The following is a 21390-nucleotide window of genomic DNA, read 5'->3' on the forward strand; positions in this document are numbered from 1 at the left end:
CCTTTTTTTCCTCGTCCTGAAAACAGTTCGCCCCACCACTGTCGCCGCCGCCGCACGCCCTCATCGCCGCCGCCACCACGCCGCCGCTGCCGTCCCCGCCGCTTGCCCTCCCTCTCAGCCGCCTGCTGCCGTCTCCACGCCGCGCGCAAACACCTCCAACGCGCCGCGCGCCACGTTAATGGTCACGTCGTTGTTGGCCAGCAGCTCACCATCCACGTTCCAGGCGCTCTCCCCCGCGTCCGGGTCCGCCAGGCAGCCGCCCAGTCGGTGACCTCCCTGCAGTGGACTGCGGGCCAAACCAGGTGGGGTGAGGTGGGATGCAGGGCCGGAAAGGAGCCGGACTTAAGCAGGGAGGGTCCCCAGCCAACCGGCACCTTGACACCGCCCCACAACCCGCCCATGTACACTCACAACCAGGGCCCGGCGGCCTTACTCCATCACCCGCCCTCTCCACCCGCCCCCCCTTAACACCCCCCTTCTTCACACCCCGGCCCCTCTTCGCAGCCCGCCCTCACGTGAGCTTGAGTGCTGTGACGGGTACGACCCGCACGAAGGGCAGGCAGCGGTCCACCAGGCCTCGCGTAGACAGCCGCACCAGGAAGCGCAAAAAGTCAAAATGGGAGCACTTGGACACGAGCACCAGGTACATCCGCCCGTCGGACAGATGGCCGTTGGGAATGATACCTGTGGACCGGAGGGGAGAGAACCGGGTGGCAGCAGCAGCAGCAGCAGCAGACCACGTGAAAACGTTGGGGAGGCGCGGAAGACGAAGGGGAGAGAGGACCAGGCGGAAGGGAAGCTTGGGCAGGGGGTTGACAGGTTGCGCAAGCAGATGGTGGTGTAGGACTCATGCACTCATGTCTTCCGCGTGTCCAAGATGTGAACATTGCTTAATCGCCAGAACGCCAAGTCGCTAAAATGCGGAATGCTTTACCGTATAGTTACAAGTTACAAGTGCCGCACGAGTGCGGGGGGGTCCGTCAAAGCCGGGAGGCCATGGACTATATATATTGAAAGTTGATTACACCGTACGACCGACGGCGGTATATAGTATATATACTATATATATACTATATATATAGTATATATATAGTATATATATAGTATATACTATATATAGTATATAGTATATATATAGTATATATATAGTATATAGTATATATATAGTATATAGTATATATATAGTATATATATACTATATATATACTATATATATAGTATATATATAGTATATATATCCGTATGTATATACAAAGTATGAAGTACGGACGGAACGCAAGGGCGAATGCGGGGTTGCGGTCGCACCTCGTTTGCTCTTGTCGCTCCGACAGGGAGTTACGACGCACATGATGGACACATACTCCCCATCCGCACAAGTCCAACCGTCCCCGTCCTTTTGTTTGCAAGGATCACCGCCGGCGGGCGCGGCGGCCACGGCAGCGCCGCCGCCACCGCAGGCAGCCGCTGCTGCCGCTGCCGCCGCGGCTGCCGTCGTGGTGAAGGCACTGACGGCAGTGGCAAGCTTGCCCGGCGTGTTGCTTTCCGAAATGCCTCCGTCCGCACCGCCGCCTCCGCCGTCGGCGGCGGAGACGTCCAAGCTATGTGGAGCGGACGACTGCGGCACTTGACTCAGGCTTGGTCGCTCCCCCACAAGGGAACCCGCGGACGCCGCCGGCGGCAGCGCCTGTCCCAAAGCCGCCGAGTTGGAAACACGGAAAAACGTGCCGCTGCCGCCAACGCCAGCGGCAGAGCAGTCGCCGTCGTGGGCTCCCCCGTAGCTCTCCCACACGGAAATCCCTCCGGTCGGCCCGCCGCCGGGCGTGCCGACAGGCCCGAGCGACCCCGACGGCGGTGCCGAGTCTGCCGTGTTGGTGGCGAAGGAAGCGGCCGCCGCCGCGGCCGCGGCCGGCGTGGGAGAGGAACGGAAAAGGCCTTGGCCGGCGCCGTTGGCGCCGCTGGCAGCGCGCGGGCTGACGCCGCCGACCTTGATGCTGACGCTACTGCCGCCGCCGCCGCCGGGTCCGGGACCGCCGAATGGTCCGGGGCTGGCGGCGGCAGCGCCTGCTCGGTGGAAAGGCACAGCGGCCTGCATGCGAATCCCTGCAGTTCGACATCCATAGTAGGTGGCCACAGTGGCAGTGGCGACAGCAGCAGCAGCAGCAGCAGCAGCAGCAGCAAGGTGAGGAGGATGACGACGTCCATCTACTCATGACTTTGTAAATTGATGGGGTAGATGTACGTGTGGGCACGCCCAGGCCACCACGCAAGGCGCCGGCGGAGTTCCCTGTTGACTGAAGCTAAGGACACTCGCGGGAGCGGTGTGGCGGCGACGTCGAATATCAGGGGTTACAAAAACATCAGAGTATCATACACTGAGACTTTACCATGCCGTACATGTCGTACAACGGTTGTCATTATGATTATTATTGACTCTTTCGCGTGTCCGATGCTCTAGAAGCACGCCTCGACCTTCCGCTCTCCTCTTTCCAGCCGCCGGCAAAACTTACCTTTTTTGCATTTTGCCCATTACGATTCCCATTCATCGCTACTAACGTCACATGCTCATCCGAACAAAACAGGTGACCACCATACACAACTTAAATGCCAATATCCCCGTCGGAGAAATACCCATATGGAGAGAGGTACGCCATACCTGCCATACGACAAACCTCGCACTGCGCCGTACAAAGTTGCTGCACGTCGGCGGTGGTGGAAGGCGCTTCGCGGTACGACAACTTCACTCGGTAGCTGGCCAAGCGCATATATTGCAGTGCTCCCGTGAAATCGTACCTACATCGTACGGCATCCCCACAGCCCCACGCAGGGCCCCGAAGTCCAGCAGACGGGCAAAAGTCATTTTTCATCAGGGGTGATGCCCCGGGGTTTATCTAGGTCGGCAAAGCCATAGTGCCGTTGGCTGTGGTGTTGATCGTTGGGTTGCTGTGGGGGCCGCCCCCACACACATAAAGGATGCGGAAAGGCCGTGAACCCCAAGGCCACCCCGAGGTGGACCTTAAGAGTTCAACCCATAGCACGCCCAGCATGCCACCTATTCAGGTTCGCGTGATCCGACTGATGCGCATTTTATCCTGTCGTTTTTGATCCGGCTGGACTTCTGTTGCTGTTGTCCCCGCTGTCGCTGTTGCTTCTGCTGTTGCACAAGGATGCTGTTGCTGCTCTTGCTGCTGCTGTTATTGTTGCTGCTACTAAACACTGTTATTGTCCTAATTGCTGTCGCGGCCACCAAGTCCATCTCACGCACCTGCTGGGCCCCAAGAATCGCAGCCGCTCGCTGAAGCGCATCACATCGCCCATAAAGCCGTAACCCGCCTGGCACACGAAATGGCGCTTGGAGCCGTCCGCCGCCTCCACCCGCCCCGTGTCCAGCGAGAGCCGGTCACCCAGGGCGATGTGCAGGGCGGCAGTGGTGGCGCAACGAGAGCCGTGCAGCCTGTGGTGGTGATGGCGGTGGTGGTGGTAGTGGAGGCGGAGGCGGAGGGGGGTTCCAATAACGAGGGGAGGTCGGGGCAAGGGGCGGACGAGGGGCTAAGTCGGGTCGGGGTGGGGGCCCGCGGGCGAGGGCCCATGGAGCAGCCGGGCCCGGGGAAAGAGAGAGCGACGGGTGAAAGGGCGGACCGGCGGCGGATCTGGATACTGAGCAAGGCTAGGCTGGGCAGTGCGGGGCAGGCCAGGGAAGGTGTAATTGAAGGTGTAAGGGAAGGTGTAAGGGAAGGTGTGAGGGAAGGTGTAAGGGAAGGTGTGAGGGAAGGTGTAAGGGAAGGTGTAAGGGAAGGTGTAAGGGAAGGTGTGAGGGAAGGTGTAAGGGAAGGTGTAAGGGAAGGTGTGAGGGAAGGTGTAAGGGAAGGTGTGAGGGAAGGTGTAAGGGAAGGTGTAAGGGAAGGTGTAAGGGAAGGTGTGAGGGAAGGCTGCGATGCGGCGCACGAGGGCTCCGAGGAAGGAGCAGATTGAGGAGCAGCCGAACATGGGACGGGGTAGGGTAAGAGTCAAAGCAAGGTGATTGAGGTGATTCCGCTGTCACCACAAAAACGGACTGCGGAGCTCACTGAGCACCTCCGCAGAGAAGCTCTGAGGGAGTTGGCTCGCACGAGATAAAGAGAGATTGGGGGGTAAGAAAGACCCACGGGTCGGTGTCACGTCATACGCCAGAGCCTGATACACTTACGTGCATGCCACTGCGTCGGTGCTCCCCGCGGGAACGTGGCCCACTCGAATTTTAAATGCGGCTGTGTCGCCCCGGGCCCTTCGCGCCAGCAGCCCACTCACCACTTCCTGGCAGTTTCGGGTTGGGCCGGCCGGGTATCGTGTGCGAGGTGAGATAGCAAGGGAAACTTGTGCCATGGGATGAGAGGTAGCGATGTGGGTCAGGGAAGGAGAGTTGAATTCGGGGTTCCCCCCAAGCTTGCCGCCCCGCACCCGCACCCGCACCCGCACCCGCACCCGCACCCGCACCCGCACCCGCACCCGCACCCGCACCCGCACCCGCACCCCCATAACCCAATATCATTCAACGTCTTTCCCGAGGTCTGTCCTCCTGCAAACCAGCCAGCCAGCCAGCCAGCCAGCTGAGCACTGCGGCCCCTTTTGGCCCTTCCAACGGAGCTCCCCCATTGCTGGTCTTTCGCTTCCACTACCAGGTAATCGCTGGGGGCCGCTTGCGCGGAGTTGGGCCTTCGCGAGCGTTTTCCCTCCCTCCCTTTCTAAAACACGCCCCCAACCCCCCCCAGCTCCTTCCTTCCGCAGCAGCTCACCTGGAACAAGCCGTCTCCCCCCACCGCCACTAACCCCTGGTATCCCGCCAGCTCCTCAGACTTCATCAGCTCGAGCGTATCCCGCGCGTGATCCTGTACGGCATAAGTGGATTCATCACGAGGTAAATCTAAATATGTCCCGCAGATCAACTGTTGAATTGGCGGGACAAGTTTGAAGCACCGGCTACCAGCTGCGAGCTGCATACGCTCTCACGCTGCGTATTTACCTTTTCCATGCCCTACTTCCCCCTCCCTTGAACCCCTGAACCCCCTACACCCCTATACACACACACACGCCTCAGCTTTGACCCGCGTATTTGGAAAACTAGGCCTCTGGGAGCGCACCTGATTGGTGGTTTCCAAGACGCTCACGACGATACCGGCTCGCTGGAACACTGGTAGAGCGTAACGCTCCCATGTTATTCGGGCCAGGCGAGCACCTGCGTAAGGATTTATGAACACCAGCAGACTGCGAGGCCTGCAAGAAATCCATCAGGATCCAAAAGCAAAAAGCAAAAAACACAAATTGATAACTAGGTGGAGAGGATAAACGCAGGAAGCCCGCGAAAAAGAAATTCATGGAAATGCAAGTGAGGAAATGCTTCGTAAACTTACTTCAACAATTCAGCGAAATTGCGTTGGGTGCGTCGAGCGGACAGCGGGGCCCGGACCCTGAGACGTACGGCTGGGCGAAACCACCTCCCCACCTGACACTGGCCCGCCCGCAACCCCAACCACTACTACCTCACTACGCCCAGCCACCCGCCTGTCACGTATGTCTCGCACTCGCTGCTTGATGGCGTTGACCCACTCCTTCGCCACCTCGGGCGTGTTGGTGGACAACACGTATTCCTCCAGACGCCATGTGTTCGGGCACCTAGGCCCCTTGCGGGAGAAGGTGTGGATCACAAAGCTGTGCTCGCGAGCCTGCGAGTGTGCGTGCGCGTGCGCGTGTGTGTAAATTTCGTATTTGCACGCAGGAGATCAGGAAATGGCTTTTGCAGTGTGCCGATTTAGGGAGATGTACACTTGCATGGTCCGCGGTGGGGGGCGATTATGTGGCCCTCAGGCTGGGGATCAGGCAGCGGAGTTGGTGTGATGCAGCAGATTTGCATCGATGGAGGAGGAGGGGGGGGGAAGAGAAGGAGAAGAAGATGGCCCCGCGGCTGCAGCACCAACACTACGCAGCCCGCTATGAACCTCCACCCAGTTCCCCACCCACCGTGCAGCCCAGTCGGGGGCAGCAGTCCGGCTTGGGCAGCATGGCCGACAGGATTTCGTCCAGCGCAACTGCGAGCACCCGATAACACACGGAGAGGGGGCAGCAGCAAGGTGTTCTCTGCGCGTCGGGGATGCCGCATCATGGCCTAAACTGGCCAGGGGCCCCTCAGCCAAGGCACACAAACCGCCGAAGTTTGTGACTCGACCTGAACCGGAGCTTCATGCTTTGGTTGCGCAGGTGCATCTGATGCCAAAGGACATGGGACAAGAGGGCGAGAAGAGAGAGACAGAAAGAGAGAGACAGAAAAAGAGAGAGAGAGAGAGAGAGAGAGAGGAAGAGAAAGAGAGAGAAAAAGAGAGAGAGAGAGAGAGAGGAAGAGGAAGTGTGCCATGTTTTTCGGTGCCACACATGTTTGTAGGCTCGCGGGGGCAGCCAGCCGGCTCCTCAGGTGTGTACACAGCACAGGAAATGCCTTAGCGGAAGGAGGCCTGGGGCCCCTTGCCGAAAAGTTCAGGACCCATAAAAATGCAGCTTTCGTTCCCCCTGATTTGGGTTTTTTTCGCTGCTTGCCTAAGCCTTAACTGGGGAGGCAGGTGCTCGTTTTATTGTGTGATGACGCGAACGGCGCTCCTGGAAGGTCGAGGGCCGGCGGGTTGGGCCAAGCTCAACCAGGCGCACCTGCTTTTACCAAGGAGCGTCGGTCCACGCAGCATCCTCCCACTGGATTGACTGGCTTCCAGGAGATGTGCGTCCGTGTGAATTTCACTTTAACCCTCATTCCGCGAAAGCCCATGACGGCTTCCTTCAACGATGACGTTCCATCGTCGCTGCCTGCATAAGACCTCGTGATTATAAATGCAGAACATGCGTTAACTGTGGGACCGACGCTGACGGTTGCCGGGTTCAGCCGCGGAGCACGACTTCGCAGAAAGCAAAGAGGGGTCGTTAGCCCATAGCACCCATGCATATAACTTACCCGGTGATGTTATCAGGCCTGCATTTGCTGGGCTTCTGCAACAGTGCGTGGAGAAGCTTGGGACCATTTCTCAGACAACCGATATGGTTGAAATAAAGCCAACGCATTTCCAGGCATTCATGCGTAACTTACTGACTATTCTCTCTGCTGATGGTAATCCGCTGTTGCTCATTCGCCTTGCCAGACCGGGTTGAACAAACAGAGCTGACAGTTGCAGCGATGGGCGAAACTACTGGCTGGTCCGTCGAGGTTAAATTCGTTGTATCAATCCAGGGAGCTTGAACGTCACAATCGCTGCCTTGGCGCTTGTGACAACGTGGCTGGCGTGGCATTGCGAGACTAGAGCTCAAAAGTTATCCGATCGTTACTGATGGAAAGCAGAAAGCAACTAATTGGAAGTACAGCTAGATGCTGTGAAATGTGTTCCCATGCGCAACAGTCTGCCAGCGAAGAGGTCGTTGCAATCGTTAGTGCCGTACAGCGTCGACGATGAACCAAGATATGGCTGGTAGAGGATGAAACAGTCATCTGTGCAACATGCATTTTGGTACGTAACGTTTTTGTTGCCTGATGGTTGTATAGGATTAATATAGAAGCTCTTTTCCTAAGCCCACTTCCCGAAACGCTTTTCCGAAAAAAACAGCAAAGGGCAACGCCATGGATTTCCCGCCATGGTTACGCAGCAGAGGTGGACGGATTCACCCTGAACTTGACTTGTTTCATACTTTGCCGTCTGGAGATAGAGGAGTTATCGCGCGAAGCGACATTGCTGAAGGCGAGCTTTTGCTCCTCCTGCCAATTGACTGCGCTATCTATATCCCTACTGACGAGGAGTTTAAAAAGTACGTGCACATAGGTTGAAGCTGCTTTTGTGGGTGCTCTTAAAAGTGGCGGCGGCTGCGCTGCTAAGCTGCAGTGCACAAAGTTGTATAGTACCACGACAATGCTTCTGCAGTCTAGGTCCATCCTGTCGGGAGGGCTGTCTGCCTACCACGGGAGGGGTTTCAACCTGGGAAAGGTGCCGTACACGACACAGAAACTTCGCATTTCTCCTGGCATCAACCCAACCCACGACTTCATCGTCACCCAACTGAAATCGGATTCCTATGTGCGTTGGCCCCACACGCATACACACAATGTCATAGTCATGCGCACCTAACTTGGCACATAGGTGTATGACCCACTCCACTCCACCGTAAGCACCCTAACTCCTCCCAGTCCCTCTTCGCTTGTTTCTAAGGTGGCAGATTCCACGCCATAACCCATGCAGCGAGCACTTGCAGTATTGCCGACTTACCCTGACCCGGCCACACCCTTTTTTCCTTACCTCACCAACACCACCTTCAGCCAGAAAGCACACCGCGAAAACCCTCAGTCCTCACTTCCCCCGCCGCACCACCCTCTCTCCCCCCGTCACGCATCCATGCCCACAGGCACCCCAATGACTTCCCCGATGCCGTACGATACCTCCGGGAGGCCCATCCGGGTCTCAGCCCCTTCCTGGCCACCACACTGGTCCTCATGTCCGAAATGACCCGCGGGTCAGTCTCCCCCTGGGCCGCCTACGTGGCCACGCTGCCGGCCAGTTGCCCCGACTGTCTTCTCAACTGGACTGAGGAAGAGAAGCTGGAGCTCAAGGGTGCGTTTACGTTCGTATGTGCATGCGTGTATGCGTGTATGTATGTATGTATGTGTGCATACGTGTGCACGTGCATGTGTTTGTGTGCATGTATGTGTGTGCATGTATGTGTGTCTGTATTTGCTAAAGGGAGCTGGAAAGGTGCGCAGAAGCGCAAAAGGTAAAACCTAAGTAAGCAACACGTCCAAGACCTGTTTGCAATTTGGTGTGTAGCTTAGGTATGTGTGCATCGGGAAGAATATGCGGTTGTGTGGGTGGTTGTGTGGGTGGTTGTGTGGGTGGGCGGGGTTGAGGGATTGACTTGCATGCCTTGGAGGATGAGCACATTCACCCTGGAGGACGGGGTGCCTCGTGACTGTGTTCACACAACACGTCCTTGCCTCACCCCATCTCTCACCTTCCCTCCACTCTTTCCACCTTCCCCCTCTCCGTATACGGGTCTCAGGCACATCCCTGGAGCAATCCGGACCCGACCCCGCCGTGGATGTGTACCGCCGCCACGTGGCGCCCATACTGGCCTGTCGTACAGACCTCTGGCCGGGACTGGCGGCCAAGGAGCCGCCGGCGGCGGAGGCGACAGGCGCAACGCTGGATGCCGGTCTGGCGGCGTTTGCCCGTGCTGCCGGGCTGGTTCAGAGCCGGGCGTTCCACCTGGAGGCGGAGAACTGGGTGTCTGGTGCGAAGGAGGTAAGGAGGGTGTGTGTGTGTGGGAGGGAGGAAGTCGGGGGGAGGGGATGCCAAGGGCAGAGGCGAGAGGAAAGGGATGTGTTTTGTCTGGATGCGTGGGAGCGTGCGGAGCGGGCTGTGGGGTCCGCGCTGGGGCGGCGTTTGTTAGGACGGCACGGTGTTTTTACCCCCTCGAGTTTCCGTGTTGTCCCCCCCCCTTCCCTTTCCTCACTTCCTTTCCTCACTCCCTCGCTATCTTGGTGGTTTGTGACGGTCCCCTTCAGATCGCCCACTTAGAAAATGGCGGCACCCAGGTGTTTCTGTTGCCCGGTATCGACATGATCAACCACTCGCACAACCCGGACCGCCGTAACGCCCACTTGGAGCGCCTTAATGTGGCTCAAGCTGCGGCGGCTAAGCTGCTGGAGAGGGAGCCGGGGGAGGAGGACGCGAGGGAGGGGGCCAAGGGGGTTGGCGTCCGGGGCGTGGAGGCGTTCTTCGTCATGCGCGCAGGTGTGCGCGACCGGGGGTGCGTTGGGACGTGTTTATTTGCCTGTCTGTATGTCGTCTGTGTTTCTGATTTAACTGGCTGTCCGCCTGGCCGTCTTCTCCTGCCGGCCTATCTTTTGGATGTTTTTGTGTTCCTGTCCACACCTGCAAAGCGCTTCCAGCTGGTATGCGGATCTCTTCCGTCTCTTCCCGTATTGTTCTACAGACAAGCCCATCAAGGCCGGCGAGGAGGTACTGCACACGTACGGCAATTTGTCAGATGCGCAGCTGCTCCAAACGTACGGCTTTTTGGACAGCGAAGACGATTTTTTCCCGGCGCAATTCGCCACCAGTGTAGGGCCCTCGCCCAAGAAGCGAGCCAATGCTGGCGGGAACCAGACTGCCGCCGCCGCCGGCGCCAGTGGTGACGGCGGCGGCGGCGACGGATATCGTAATCCGTACAACGCGGCGCTGGTCCCTTGGACAGCGGTTGAGGAGGTGTGCGTTGGATTGCTGAAATCCATGGATCAGGTGGGCCTAGGGGGCGAGAGGGAGGGCGGGAGGAGGGCGCCGCGACGGGGTGGAGGGCGGGGGAGGGAGTACGGGGGATAAGAACGACAGCGCCATGGACTCTACGGCATGGACACTGCGGGGTGGTTATAAGGAATAGAGGACGGGCGGAAGGAAAGAGGGGGGTTGTTGGAGGCGGCAGCCCATGAAGGGGCAACGGCGGGATGGGGAAAGGAAAACACGTACTTCTAGACGGGGGGGTCTCTTCCCCCCATCCTGGTGCATGGTGCAGATACCCACTTCACCTTCCCCCCTTCATCCCCCTGGGGGGGGTCCATGCTGCCACACACCGCCTAAGGTTCCGTGCCACCCACCTACTGAGAATCTCCGCCTTCGCCTCCTGTGCCGCGTGCCGGGTACCACCACCGCCGCCGCCGCCGCCACGGTTATTCCCGCTGCTGCTGGCAACGCCATCACCTGGTTGCAACCAGCAGGCACTCCCCGCAGCACTTCGGCGATCAAAGCGCGACTTCCTGGCGGCCGCCGGTGTACTGCAGTCCGCCGCGCCCGAGGCGACGCAGTTCGTACTGCTGGCGCAGGAGCCGCTGCCGGACGAGCTCATGACGGCCGTACAGGTGTGCCATAGGCTGTACACTCGGGTCGTAAGCAGGCAGGTGCCGTACTGGCAGTCTTTGCCCCCTGATGCCGTACTAATGGTCGTCGGTGCTCATGGCAGGTGCCGTACGGATGGATAGATATTGGAACTTGAGCGGTCTTGGGGCTCCATTACCTTAGTATGGGAAGGGAAGGGACGGAAGGAAGCGACATTGGTACGTGGTACGATGTCGCACATGTGTACTAAGAAATCCTTTGTGTCGCGAAAAGGAGATGGCGCTGAGGCCATCACACCGACGATGTGTTGATGCATAGCGGGCAAAAGAAAATCCTGTGTGAATGTGCGGTATCCCGCCGACCCGCGGGTCGCTGTGTCACCTCTCCTGTGTCCAGGTGTTGCTCATGACCAAGGACGAGTTCCAGGAACTGAGACGTGAGTTCGGGAGCAGCGACCCCAAGTCGACCCCCGGGGGCCGTCCGGCTCCCGGGGCCGCTAGGAAGGCCGCGGGCAAGGGCGCCAAGGCCGGCGGCAAGGCGGCCGCCACGTCAGCAGCACCAGCAGCGCCGGGGGACTCCGACAACACTCCTTCGCAGCCCCACAAGAAGCTGTCTCTAGGCACAGCGTTGTTGGAGGAGGATGAGGATTTTGCTGAGATGGTGTGCATCGCCTCGCTGCAGGTACGTGTAGTAGTATGTCGTGTGCGTGTGTTTCAGTGTATGTTTCCGAACCCTTGAAACGTCCTGAGGTGGGGGGTTGGCGGTGGCGACAGTGCCGGTCAGGCGTCGACCTCTTTTCTCCACCCCTAGCACGACAACCTCCCTTTTAACTCGTTCCTCCCTCCATTCCCCCTCGCCTTTCGGTTTCGCCCTCGGTCTCCGGCCTACCCGCGATTGCGCAACCCCCTCAGATATTGGAGTCATGCATGGAGCGGTACCCCAGCAGTGTCAAGGACGACGTACGACTGTTGCGAAGTGCCGAGTGCAGGGGAAGGCAGCGACTCGCTGTGCGGGTGGGTGGCTGAGGTGCGGGGTGGGGGGGCCGGGCGGGGTGACGCTCCATGGTAAGAGGAAGAGGACGTGAATGTGTCGTCCCTGGTATCCGCAGAGCTCCCCTCCTCTCTCATGACCCCTCACCTCTAACCGCCAGTGCTGCTATTCCAGACGACCACGAACCGGAACCTGTAAGCCATACCGTATTAGCATCCTGCCTGCTACCACCCTCCTCATGCTATTATTCCCCTCGCAACCGACCCCGCCCAACCAGGTGCGGTTGGGTGAGAAGGACGTGTTGCAGACGGCCAAGAAGGCGGTGGTGGAGCTGATGAAGCGGCTGAGAGACGGCGGGGCGGCGGAGGGGTGGGTGCTTGCAGGGCTACTGGGGAGCAGGGAGTGGGAGGTTTTGTCCCTTCCATCCTGGGAGTCCCTTCCGGACTCCCATCCGGTCCCATCCGGAGTCCCTTCCATCCTGGGAGGAGGAAGGGGGGGATGGAAGGAACACCGTGCCGAGGTTCCGGCGTAAGGCCCCGTGGTGTGTGTGACAGCACGGTACCTGTTGGTATCTCTTGCCCGGTTTGATACAGGAGCCAAGATGATGATGATGACGATGATGATAACGGGGAGGAGGAGGAGGTGGAGAGCGAGGACGAGAAGGAGGAGGACGGCCAGCGGCGAGCACCTAAGCGGCAGCGGCGGGGCCTAGGCGCGCCGCCGTCCGAGGGCGAGGATGCCGACAAGGAGGTTGGGAGCGGCGGCAGGGGCGGCAATGGCGATGACGGTGGTGATGACGACGAAGACGATGAAGATGAGGCGGCGGATGGGTTATTGATGGGGAGTGATGACAGCGATAAGGTGGGGCGCGCGGGAGTTAGGGGCGAATGGGGGCAGAGTGAGCGCTGCGGATTCAGCTGCATGCATGAAGGAAACCTGTTTGTGCCCAAGTGCTATGGTTGGGGAGGCGCTTAATTAATGCCTGCATTCTTTTGCTCGGCCAGGACTAGACTGCACTTTTGATTTGTTCCCGTTCCCGGTGTTGCAGGTTGGGTACGGCGCTGTAGATTACGACGACGGCATTGGTGAGGCGCACGACAGGGGCAAGGCGCACGACCTGCCCAAGGACAACTGACAACTACCGATTGACAACTGAGACCTTTGTTGGCTTACGAGTTACAGTTACAGCGTTGCAGCGGGAGCGGCACTGCTGCCCTGTTAGTGCTATGGAGGCAGCGAGGCGGATTGTGATGACGGTTCTCTAGGCTCTGTGCTTAAGATTGGAGTATGTGTACATGATTATGTCAGGACTCCAGATGCGCAACGTATCAATATGGTGACATGTTGCAGGCCTGTGCGTTTTCAGTGATTTTTAAGTGAGTGACTTAGCTGTCAGTTGCAGGATTGGTACGTATATATGCTCACATGCACGCGACGCGAGGCAGCAGATGGTTTTACCAATGTCAATGCAATGGAAATGTAGCTATCTATATGTCGAGACGTGGGCAGGCGCGGGTATGTAGTTTTTATTCAAAATGGGTTATGTACAACCGATAATCTGTACCAGAGATGCCGTGTCCATGTTTTTCTCCTCCCAACGCAAAGCAGCCGAACCCGCGCGCCGAACTTCCAACACCGCCGATTAGACAACCAACCCAGGAAAAGCCAGGACGTATGGTCGTTGCCATGCCACGACAACAATAGCTGACAAAAAGAACTGGACAGCCCAGCCCCAAGTTGCCATTAAACTCCGTGGGCATATGCGGCAGATATGTAGCAGGAGGAGTGGGGAAAAGAGGGAATCTGCATACCTTGCGCGGTTGGTGGCACACCCGAAAGTAAAAACACCACCTTGATCGAGACAGTTCAGTTCCATGCTCATTCACATTCCTTCACACAGGACTCCTCCAAAGTCACGTGCTGAACGGCGTATCTTGTCCAGTTACTGCTCTACGCAAATGCCACAACTACACGTTAATGACTTTGCTGCATATGTTCCAGCTGAGCGGCCTGGACACGCTTCCGCGTCCCCGCCCTCTTTCCTTCCAGAACCTCTTCGCGCATTGCAACTGCAGCCACCCATACTTCATTTTTTCCACCACCAACACAACTAAAAGACACGATATGTTAACCACGCCAGACTAAACAAGAAACAGAAGGAAGTTCCAGCCCATCGTGGAGTTCATAATCAGACACACGCCCAAGATTGTGCAAAATAGTTTCAATTTTGTGCAAAAGATACGCCTGGTCCCTAACCATGGCTTCAACTCACAAACGCCGCCTGGACTTCAACCCTAAAAGCACATGCATCCCCTTCATGGACAAGAGGATGCATGATGCTCTAGACACACGTCCAGATGAGACAAAAACATTGTTACGTATTTTCCATCATCATGGATGTCTTCCACGTCGGACTGATATGCCGCTTCCAGGTCCGCAGTGAGAGAAAAGTCAGAAGCCAGAGGCGCGAAATGGCTCAACAAACCCACCTCCGGAGGAGTCACCAGCGCCATCTCCTTTCTCTGTTTCCCCCCCGCCCTTTCGCCCCCTCCTCCACCTCCCTTCATGTCGCAAGGTTTTACGCGGCGATGCTGCTCGTCTCCAAACACCGCCGCTGCAGCCGCCATCGCCAAGTAAAACCGTTAGAGCCCGCCGGTACTCAGTCGGTGGCCTGCATGTCCGGATCCGAATGGAACCGCTGCCACGCCATGACGAAGCCGCACACCAGCATCACTGCATCAAACAATGATATAGTGCGAGACACAGCACAGAAGCGCGGCAGGGACAATAGCGGCCGACGGCGCCACATAATGAGACGTAAGTGTACGTGCTGAAAATGGGTCAAAGAGTGAGATTACGCTCGACGTGCAAGCCGTGCAGGCCTCAAGCATGCGGGGGTTGGGCTCACGCACAGACGGATGGTGAGACTGCGTGATATCCTCGCCTACGGCTCTCACAGTCCTAAAGCAGCCGCGCAGGAACACGGGGGGCGTAGCAGGTCGCACAGCCAGCAGCCTGATGTGCAGGGTGGTTACTGCATGCCCCGTATACACCCCATGATGTGAATGAAAAGTAGGAGCGGAGCTGTTTGGCCCATAATACTTCTCTCAGCCAAAGGCTCTTGACTGGGAAACCTGGAAGGGCTCAATCGTTGTGCGAGTAGCAGCAGGGCACGAGGCGCCGGCACGCATGACCCCGAGGGAGCTCGTAAGCAGCACCTCGGGGGGGCGGGGGCCGACGGCACGACGAGTGGGAATTCGCCTGAGCAGACAGACGGATCTGCCTGCACTAGACGGGCTCGACGTGCGTGCCACTGCCATGTCTCGCGTCGCATGACCTAACCTTGTGTGACCTTTTGAATGATCTGAGTCGCGGGCAAACAACTGAACGTGTGCGCGCGCAGTTACTGTTTCGTGTGTGTGTGTGTAAGGGTCTATAATTTAGTGTGTAAACCTAAGCCGCGTCAAGAGCCCATGGCAAAAAGCAAGAAGAAGTCAGGGGAAGAAAAGCAGGGCGATGATAAAGCTAACCACCGAACCAACCGAGAGAAGAGCGTGGCTGTTCTGCGGGTCGTTTAACACTCGGCTGTAGTTGACTGCAGCCCCGGAGAGCATGCAGCAGAGAGGAGAGGTGATGCATGGACGTATGGCCTCTCCTGCAATCGATGAAGTTCCTACTCACATCCGCCCAAGCCGATAACGAAGGGATTCTTGGCGGCCGTGAAGAACTCGGGGGGCAGGATGCCCGAGCCTATCAACATCTCCCGTTCGCGGACCGTGAACTTATCGATGGGGAGCTTGACGACTTGGTTGTCTGCGGAAGGAGAGAGAGGACAAGGGTCGCCGAGGGGAAGTTTGCCGCCCTTGCTACAGCATCCAAGGTTCCACCGCCAACACAGCAGGCTCTGATGCGAACGTTATGCAACAACTAATCTAGCGCGGTGTGAGCAGCGTGCAGTATACCTTTAATGGAGGCGATATCAACGCCGGGGTTGAGCGCCAGGAATTCCGCAGTGCTGATACCGCGCTTCGACAGGACCTCGCTCAAGGTCTCCCCCGCGCGAACAGGATACAGACGGTATGTAGTGCCAATGCCACTGAGGATTTCCTTATCACGATTTGATAACTTGTTGGCTGGAAGAAGAATGGTCTGCCCCTCCGCGACGTTATCAGGCTTGCAGTCGGGATTGATACCCAGAATTTGCTCCACAGTAACATCTACAAATCAGAATGCATAATCGCAACATATCGGAAGCTTCAAGCAACGACATGACTCGGAAGGTCAGCCTGCTGAACTTACTGCGTTTCTTAGCAATGCTCTCTAGCGTGTCTCCTTTTCGTAGCGTGTAGGGACGAACATCGAACGCAGCATTCCTGATCACCAGCCGGGCTCGGCCGGGCCCAACGCTCAAAGTGCGCAAGGGGGAACGGCGCAAGGAGAGCATGGCTGCGCAGATACTATTCAGTTCCCGAGTTTCTACCTGTCTCCAATTCGGTGAAATGGATGAGCGATGTACTTGACTTTCTGTTATGCAGCTGTTGCGCCTTGTCGTGCAGGAACCCCCAAACTAACGCTGACGTAACAATCATGCTAGTGAAAAGCAGCTGTGTATTACATCGCATCAATTGGATACCATAATGTCCGTTCAAAAAATCGGCGTTCGTTGAACGCAACTTTGTAACTCGCGAAAACTGCAGCTGACAGCTAAACACAAAATGACAGGTGCTGGAAAGAGGGGAATCCAAGACCATGGTTGCAAACTCCAACGTAACCATTTATCCTAGATGGCATGCCAGGGCAAAAGGTTACCGAAAACCACCTCTAGGCGCCAGGCACTTCCGCAAGAGTATGCTGTATCGGTTTTTTTTGGCGCCATTCCGCCCTGTTTGGTACCTTTGCTTTCTGTGGGCAAAGCTATGGCTACGTCTTGTAGCTATAGCTGCCGTTCGCGGTGTGCTGTTCCAGGCGTACTTCTTGGGGGTTTTCCTAAGTGCTTGTGAGAGATTTTGGTACGTTGCGCAGCCATTCTTGTCATAGGCAATTCGTTGGTGAAAGACGCGTACAACCTTTCCACCCTCACGCGTTTGCTGGCTCGCTGCAGGAGGACATTTTTCGGCAATTCGAAAGCGCCCAGGGAAAGGGAGACTGCATCAGATCCCCAGAGGTGGTGGACAAATCGCCTTTACAATTATCAACGGGTGAGTAGAACGACCCTGCGCCAACTTCTTGATGTGCTCCCGCTGGCAGCCAGCCTGGACGCGCAAGCACCGCTCTCCCACCAGCTTTCTTGCAGATATGGCTGATTCCTGGCTGCGTCAAAAGAAACGTGCAACCTGTATAAGCCAATCCGCGCAGTGACACTGCTTTTGCTCGCCCTGCTTAGGTTCGACAACACCTTGGTCCCCCTATCCTAACGCTGACCTGCAGATCCATATTCCGGGCCCACCACGGACCGCGGCCCGAGGCGCAGGCAGGGGCAGCACCACCGGCAGCTCGCATCACGTGCCACGGCGCTCCAGATCCCCTCCTGATCCCCTCCAATTCCTGCAGGCAAGCATGCTTGCAAGCAAGGACACCTCAGGTCACAGCAAGCACACGGCTCATGCCCCCCGCCAAATCTCCCATGCCTTGTCATAGTTGTCTTCCCTTTGAGGGAAGACACGCGTTGTGCGTCGTCTCAGACCCTTGGAAGGCACGCGTCAGCAGCGTCGACATGAAGCCCTCCACCCCCATTTATTCTGCATCCGGACATTCCAGCTTTCCTCCCACCGCATTAAAGCCCATGAGGCAATTGCTAAGCATTTCCGCTGTCCAACTCGTTCGCAGGCCGGCCTAGAAGATGTGTGGAAGCTAATCGTCGGGGAGCCCCCACAGCGCTATGGCCGGCCAGAGCGTCGCTCCCCGCTGGTATCACGCGTCTCACCCCGGCAGCGCGCAGCGCACGTTCTCACCAACCCCTACGCCTGCGCCCAATCCGTGTCCCCGTCGCCCTGCGTCGCCGGTCCCCGCTCACCGACTAAAAGCATCGGCAGAGCCTGCTCATGGTCTCCCCTTTCGCTGAGGGCAGCCTCTCCACCCGACGGGGTTGCGGTTATCTCAACCGTACAGCCCGCTGCTGCCGTCAGCAGCCGCGGCAGAGGCAGCAGCTGTGACGCCGCATGCAGCTCGCACCCGTCTTCGCCCCCTCTCACCGGCGGGCCGCATCAGTGCCTCCGCAGGTCCAGTATCTGCAAGCGCAGATCCGGCACGCTGCTCAGTGCAGTCGGCTTTGACTCAGACGAGGATAACGAGGATACATGTCTTCCCCAAATCCCGCCATGCCATGCCGGGCCTGATGCCACGGCGCAACCTCCACAGGAGCAGCAGGAGGCATTCCGTTGTGACATTCCCACCGCTGCACACAACCGAAGTCGCGATGGCGGTTCTCCTTCCCCGCCATCCTCTACTCCAGCTACGGCTTTCGGTAGCCTCGGGGCCTGTCCACAATCATTTAGGGGTGAGCCGCGCGGTTTTGACGAGCTCGGCGAAAGGAAAGTTGCGCCGGATGGAACGCCCACGGACGCAATCGCTTGGACAGGTACGCGCGATCCGTCGGGTGAATCTTCACCGTGGTCTGCCGCTTCAGCTCCACTTGCCGCGTTTAGCCTGGCACCGCCCCCGCCGTCTGCAACTGCTGCTGTTGCTGCGGTGGCGGCGGCTTCTCCGCGGCCGCGCGCGCTGTTCGGACCAGCACGGGACGTGTCAACGGGTTGCGCCACGCCTCTGCGTGACGAGGGTGAAATGGAGTGGGGCTCCGGTACCCCGTCAACGGGAAGCACGCCGCATAGCCCTGGGAAGGACGGGACCGCTGCTGCTGCTGCAGTGGTAGTAGCCGAGGATGGCTGGTCCTTCGATACGCCGCCTCGGCGTGCTGGCAACGATGGTGGTGGTGGTGGCGGAGTTGCCATGCAACGGATTCCCGCACGCTCCCCTTTGGGGGTTCCTGCCTGGCTACACGGCGGTCGGAGTGGGGCAGGGGCGGTGAGCGGCGTGGAGGGCGAGGTCACGTTGGGTACACCGTGCCGAAAGGCTCGCAGTCCCGCTACACCGAGTGCCGCAGCGGCCGCGGTGACGCCGCCTCCGCCAGGATCCGCGCTACCGTTGGGCAGCGCCGTTGGGTGCTACCCGCTCGCGCCGTCCCCTGACTTCAGTCCTACCCTGCCGCTGCCGTCGACGGCGCTGTTCACCCGAGACACTCCCGGCGGCAGCGGTGGCAGCGACAGCAACCGCAATGCACTCCAGCCCCCTCCGCAGCGTGCGCTGCTGCAGGCAGCCTTGATGATGTCAGCGGCGGCGGTGGGGGAAGAAGAGCAAGCCCAAATGGGCGATGGGACGGGCTCCACTCCAAGCCCAAGTGTGGTAGCCGCGCCGCACAGACGGCGCCCCTTGCTTAAGACGCCGCAGATCGGGGAGCCGCAAACGCCGCAGACGTCGTTTAGAAACCCTGCCAAGGGGGTTCCTCTGAGCGCGCTGCCCTCGGGCCCTGTGAGCATCGCGAGCTGTAGCTCTGTCCCTGTCACACGGCCGGGCAGCGCTTCACGGCGATCGGGAGCTGGTGCGGTGACGGCGGCGGTGGAGGCCACCATTGTCACGCCCGGCTCCGTTCCCGGTTCCACGGCTGCACGTGGAGTGCGGCCTACCCCGTCCCCCGTGCCGGGGTCGGCTCGGTCAAGTGTCGGCAGCGGCAGCGACGGCACAGCCACATGCAGTGGTAAGAAGCCGCGATACCTGAAGACGACGGTTTCATGGAATTTGAAGCACGGCTAGGGGCGCCTGGGGCCTGCGGGCTTTGGGCTAAGGCCAAGGTTCCTAGAGGAGAGACGGATCAGCGCTTTCAATGGCAAGGACCGCTTCTGAGCCTGAAAAGTGAGAGGGTCAGATTATTGAAGGTACCGACTGAAACCTGGGAAACGGGGGCGCGATTGGGACAGGGACTAGAACGGTGGCGCTACCTAATTTGTCAGGGGGCCCGTATCAGACCATATGTCGATATGTGGCAGGCAGCAGGTCACAGTAGCGGTGCGGTGGGCGGCAGGAGAGAGCTGGTGTGCCGTAGGAGTGGAGAGACGAGGGCCCTTCTTGGTCCTCTATGTATCAAGGTGTCTGCTAAGTAAGATCAGGTAGGGGGTTATTTTACGAAACCACCAGTGCAATTAAGCAGGGCATCCGGGTTTTTAGCCTTTTCGAGAGTGTAGATCCTTGGCTTTAGAGATGCGTGTCGGCCAAGTAATATCTGTGGTTGGCTCACGTGCTTTAATTTTGTTGAATCTAGGCTACTCCTAGGTCATTGCAGGTTTGACGTGAACAAGGACTTTGCGCACTCGGCCTGCGTCATGCAATCATACCCCGTACTGCCCGCTGGCGGTTTCTGTATGTGTTGTTAGCTCCAAGCTTGTCATGATATATGCCGACAAGGTAGGTCGCGACCAGGGCAGACGATACACGGCCTGGGGTGGGGAGTCGGCGTGGGTAGTCGGCGGCCCTCAGCGGCGATTATTCGGGAAATCACCTATCAAGGATCCACAGGGATCCGGAACGGAAAACATTCATATTTTTAACCTGATATGCTTGGTTACTTCTGTTGAGTTGTGGTCTCACTCGATACCCATGAGGCTCCCGCCTCGGTTAGTGGAGGTGAAGCCGGGCAATGCGCTCCAGGAGAATGTACGGAGAATACTTAGTGGAAGACAGCAGAGTACCTTATACCTGTGTCGATAAGCATTTAAATCTTACCTGGATTGCCGTGTTGGGTTGCCCAGGTTGTGTGAAAAAATGTGGCTTTTATTGGTGCCAACAGCACCAGCAGTTGAATACTTCCGTGTGTACGTTATGGACGCAATCTGGCCGTTGACGGCGTGCCGTACAATCGTACGTAATGACGGTTATTTTCCCTGCGGTGCTTTGCATGCCCAGCTGACGCGATGTCTGTTCGTATACCTGGTTGAGTTATGCTCAACGCTAGCAACATCGTGAAGCTCCGACCTGCCCATTGTTGTGCAGTAACGGCGAGCGAGCGTGGTACCAGAGTGCCCAGTTTATTGAGAGCTGCTTTTATTACTAGCCGCCAAGCGTTGCTCTGCCGAGCATTTACTAGCCGATACTCACTACACGTATATGCACATGTTAAGACCTGTACGCACCAAGCCCGATAGACCCCAAGACTATTTTTATTGCTGTTGCCCTGCATTGCCGTGCCGGAAGGTCTCCCCGGGGTCCACTGTAAAACTCGCATCCGAAATCCGGTGTCCCTTCTGTTCCTTATCCAGGGACACCCAGAAAGCTACTCTTGCTTAGCTAAGTATATCCACTACCACTGCCATGCCGTTTACACAGATCCGTTCATTGCCGAGCCCACCAAATACCTACTCCACATACACAGACTTGGCGTATCGACGCCTTTGTGTGCAGATGCTGATGACGTGATAGTCAACTAATTTCAGCCTTGATAACCAGGCCAAAGTGAACGTTGATGCCTGGG

General features: G+C 57.9%; 4 protein-coding genes across 4 annotated transcripts; 2 read left to right on the forward strand and 2 right to left on the reverse strand.

The window, feature by feature from the left end:
- Positions 1–114: 114 nt before the first annotated feature.
- Positions 115–6784, reverse strand: kdg4 (diacylglycerol kinase; the record flags this gene model as incomplete). The annotated part of the gene is made up of 11 exons (XM_002952639.1): positions 115–286; positions 516–684; positions 1306–2100; positions 2654–2790; positions 3263–3451; positions 4184–4290; positions 4770–4862; positions 5115–5209; positions 5519–5696; positions 5992–6059; positions 6670–6784. 11 exons carry the CDS (start codon positions 6782–6784, stop codon positions 115–117), a joined length of 2118 nt encoding a protein of 705 aa, XP_002952685.1.
- An 840-nt stretch (positions 6785–7624) lies between these two features.
- VOLCADRAFT_118106 (uncharacterized protein) lies at positions 7625–13008 on the forward strand (the record flags this gene model as incomplete). The annotated part of the gene is made up of 11 exons (XM_002952571.1): positions 7625–7809; positions 8401–8606; positions 9052–9293; positions 9557–9785; positions 9988–10292; positions 10766–10906; positions 11280–11564; positions 11795–11896; positions 12151–12242; positions 12467–12734; positions 12922–13008. The coding sequence occupies 11 exons, from the start codon at positions 7625–7627 to the stop codon at positions 13006–13008; spliced, it is 2142 nt and encodes a 713-aa protein (XP_002952617.1).
- A 1524-nt stretch (positions 13009–14532) lies between these two features.
- On the reverse strand, positions 14533–16359 carry VOLCADRAFT_105599 (uncharacterized protein; the record flags this gene model as incomplete). Its single annotated transcript, XM_002952640.1, has 5 exons — positions 16173–16359; positions 15836–16090; positions 15555–15686; positions 15416–15468; positions 14533–14703 (listed from the first exon to the last, which is right to left on the reverse strand). The coding sequence occupies exons 1-5, from the start codon at positions 16315–16317 to the stop codon at positions 14533–14535; spliced, it is 756 nt and encodes a 251-aa protein (XP_002952686.1). The 5' UTR covers positions 16318–16359.
- A 229-nt stretch (positions 16360–16588) lies between these two features.
- VOLCADRAFT_105600 (uncharacterized protein) lies at positions 16589–20294 on the forward strand (the record flags this gene model as incomplete). The annotated part of the gene is made up of 4 exons (XM_002952572.1): positions 16589–16595; positions 16975–17071; positions 18092–18450; positions 18499–20294. 4 exons carry the CDS (start codon positions 16589–16591, stop codon positions 19677–19679), a joined length of 1644 nt encoding a protein of 547 aa, XP_002952618.1. The 3' UTR covers positions 19680–20294.
- Positions 20295–21390: the final 1096 nt, after the last annotated feature.

Source organism: Volvox carteri, assembly GCF_000143455.1.
Source record: "Volvox carteri f. nagariensis unplaced genomic scaffold VOLCAscaffold_31, whole genome shotgun sequence".
Taxonomy (NCBI): Eukaryota; Viridiplantae; Chlorophyta; class Chlorophyceae; order Chlamydomonadales; family Volvocaceae; genus Volvox; species Volvox carteri.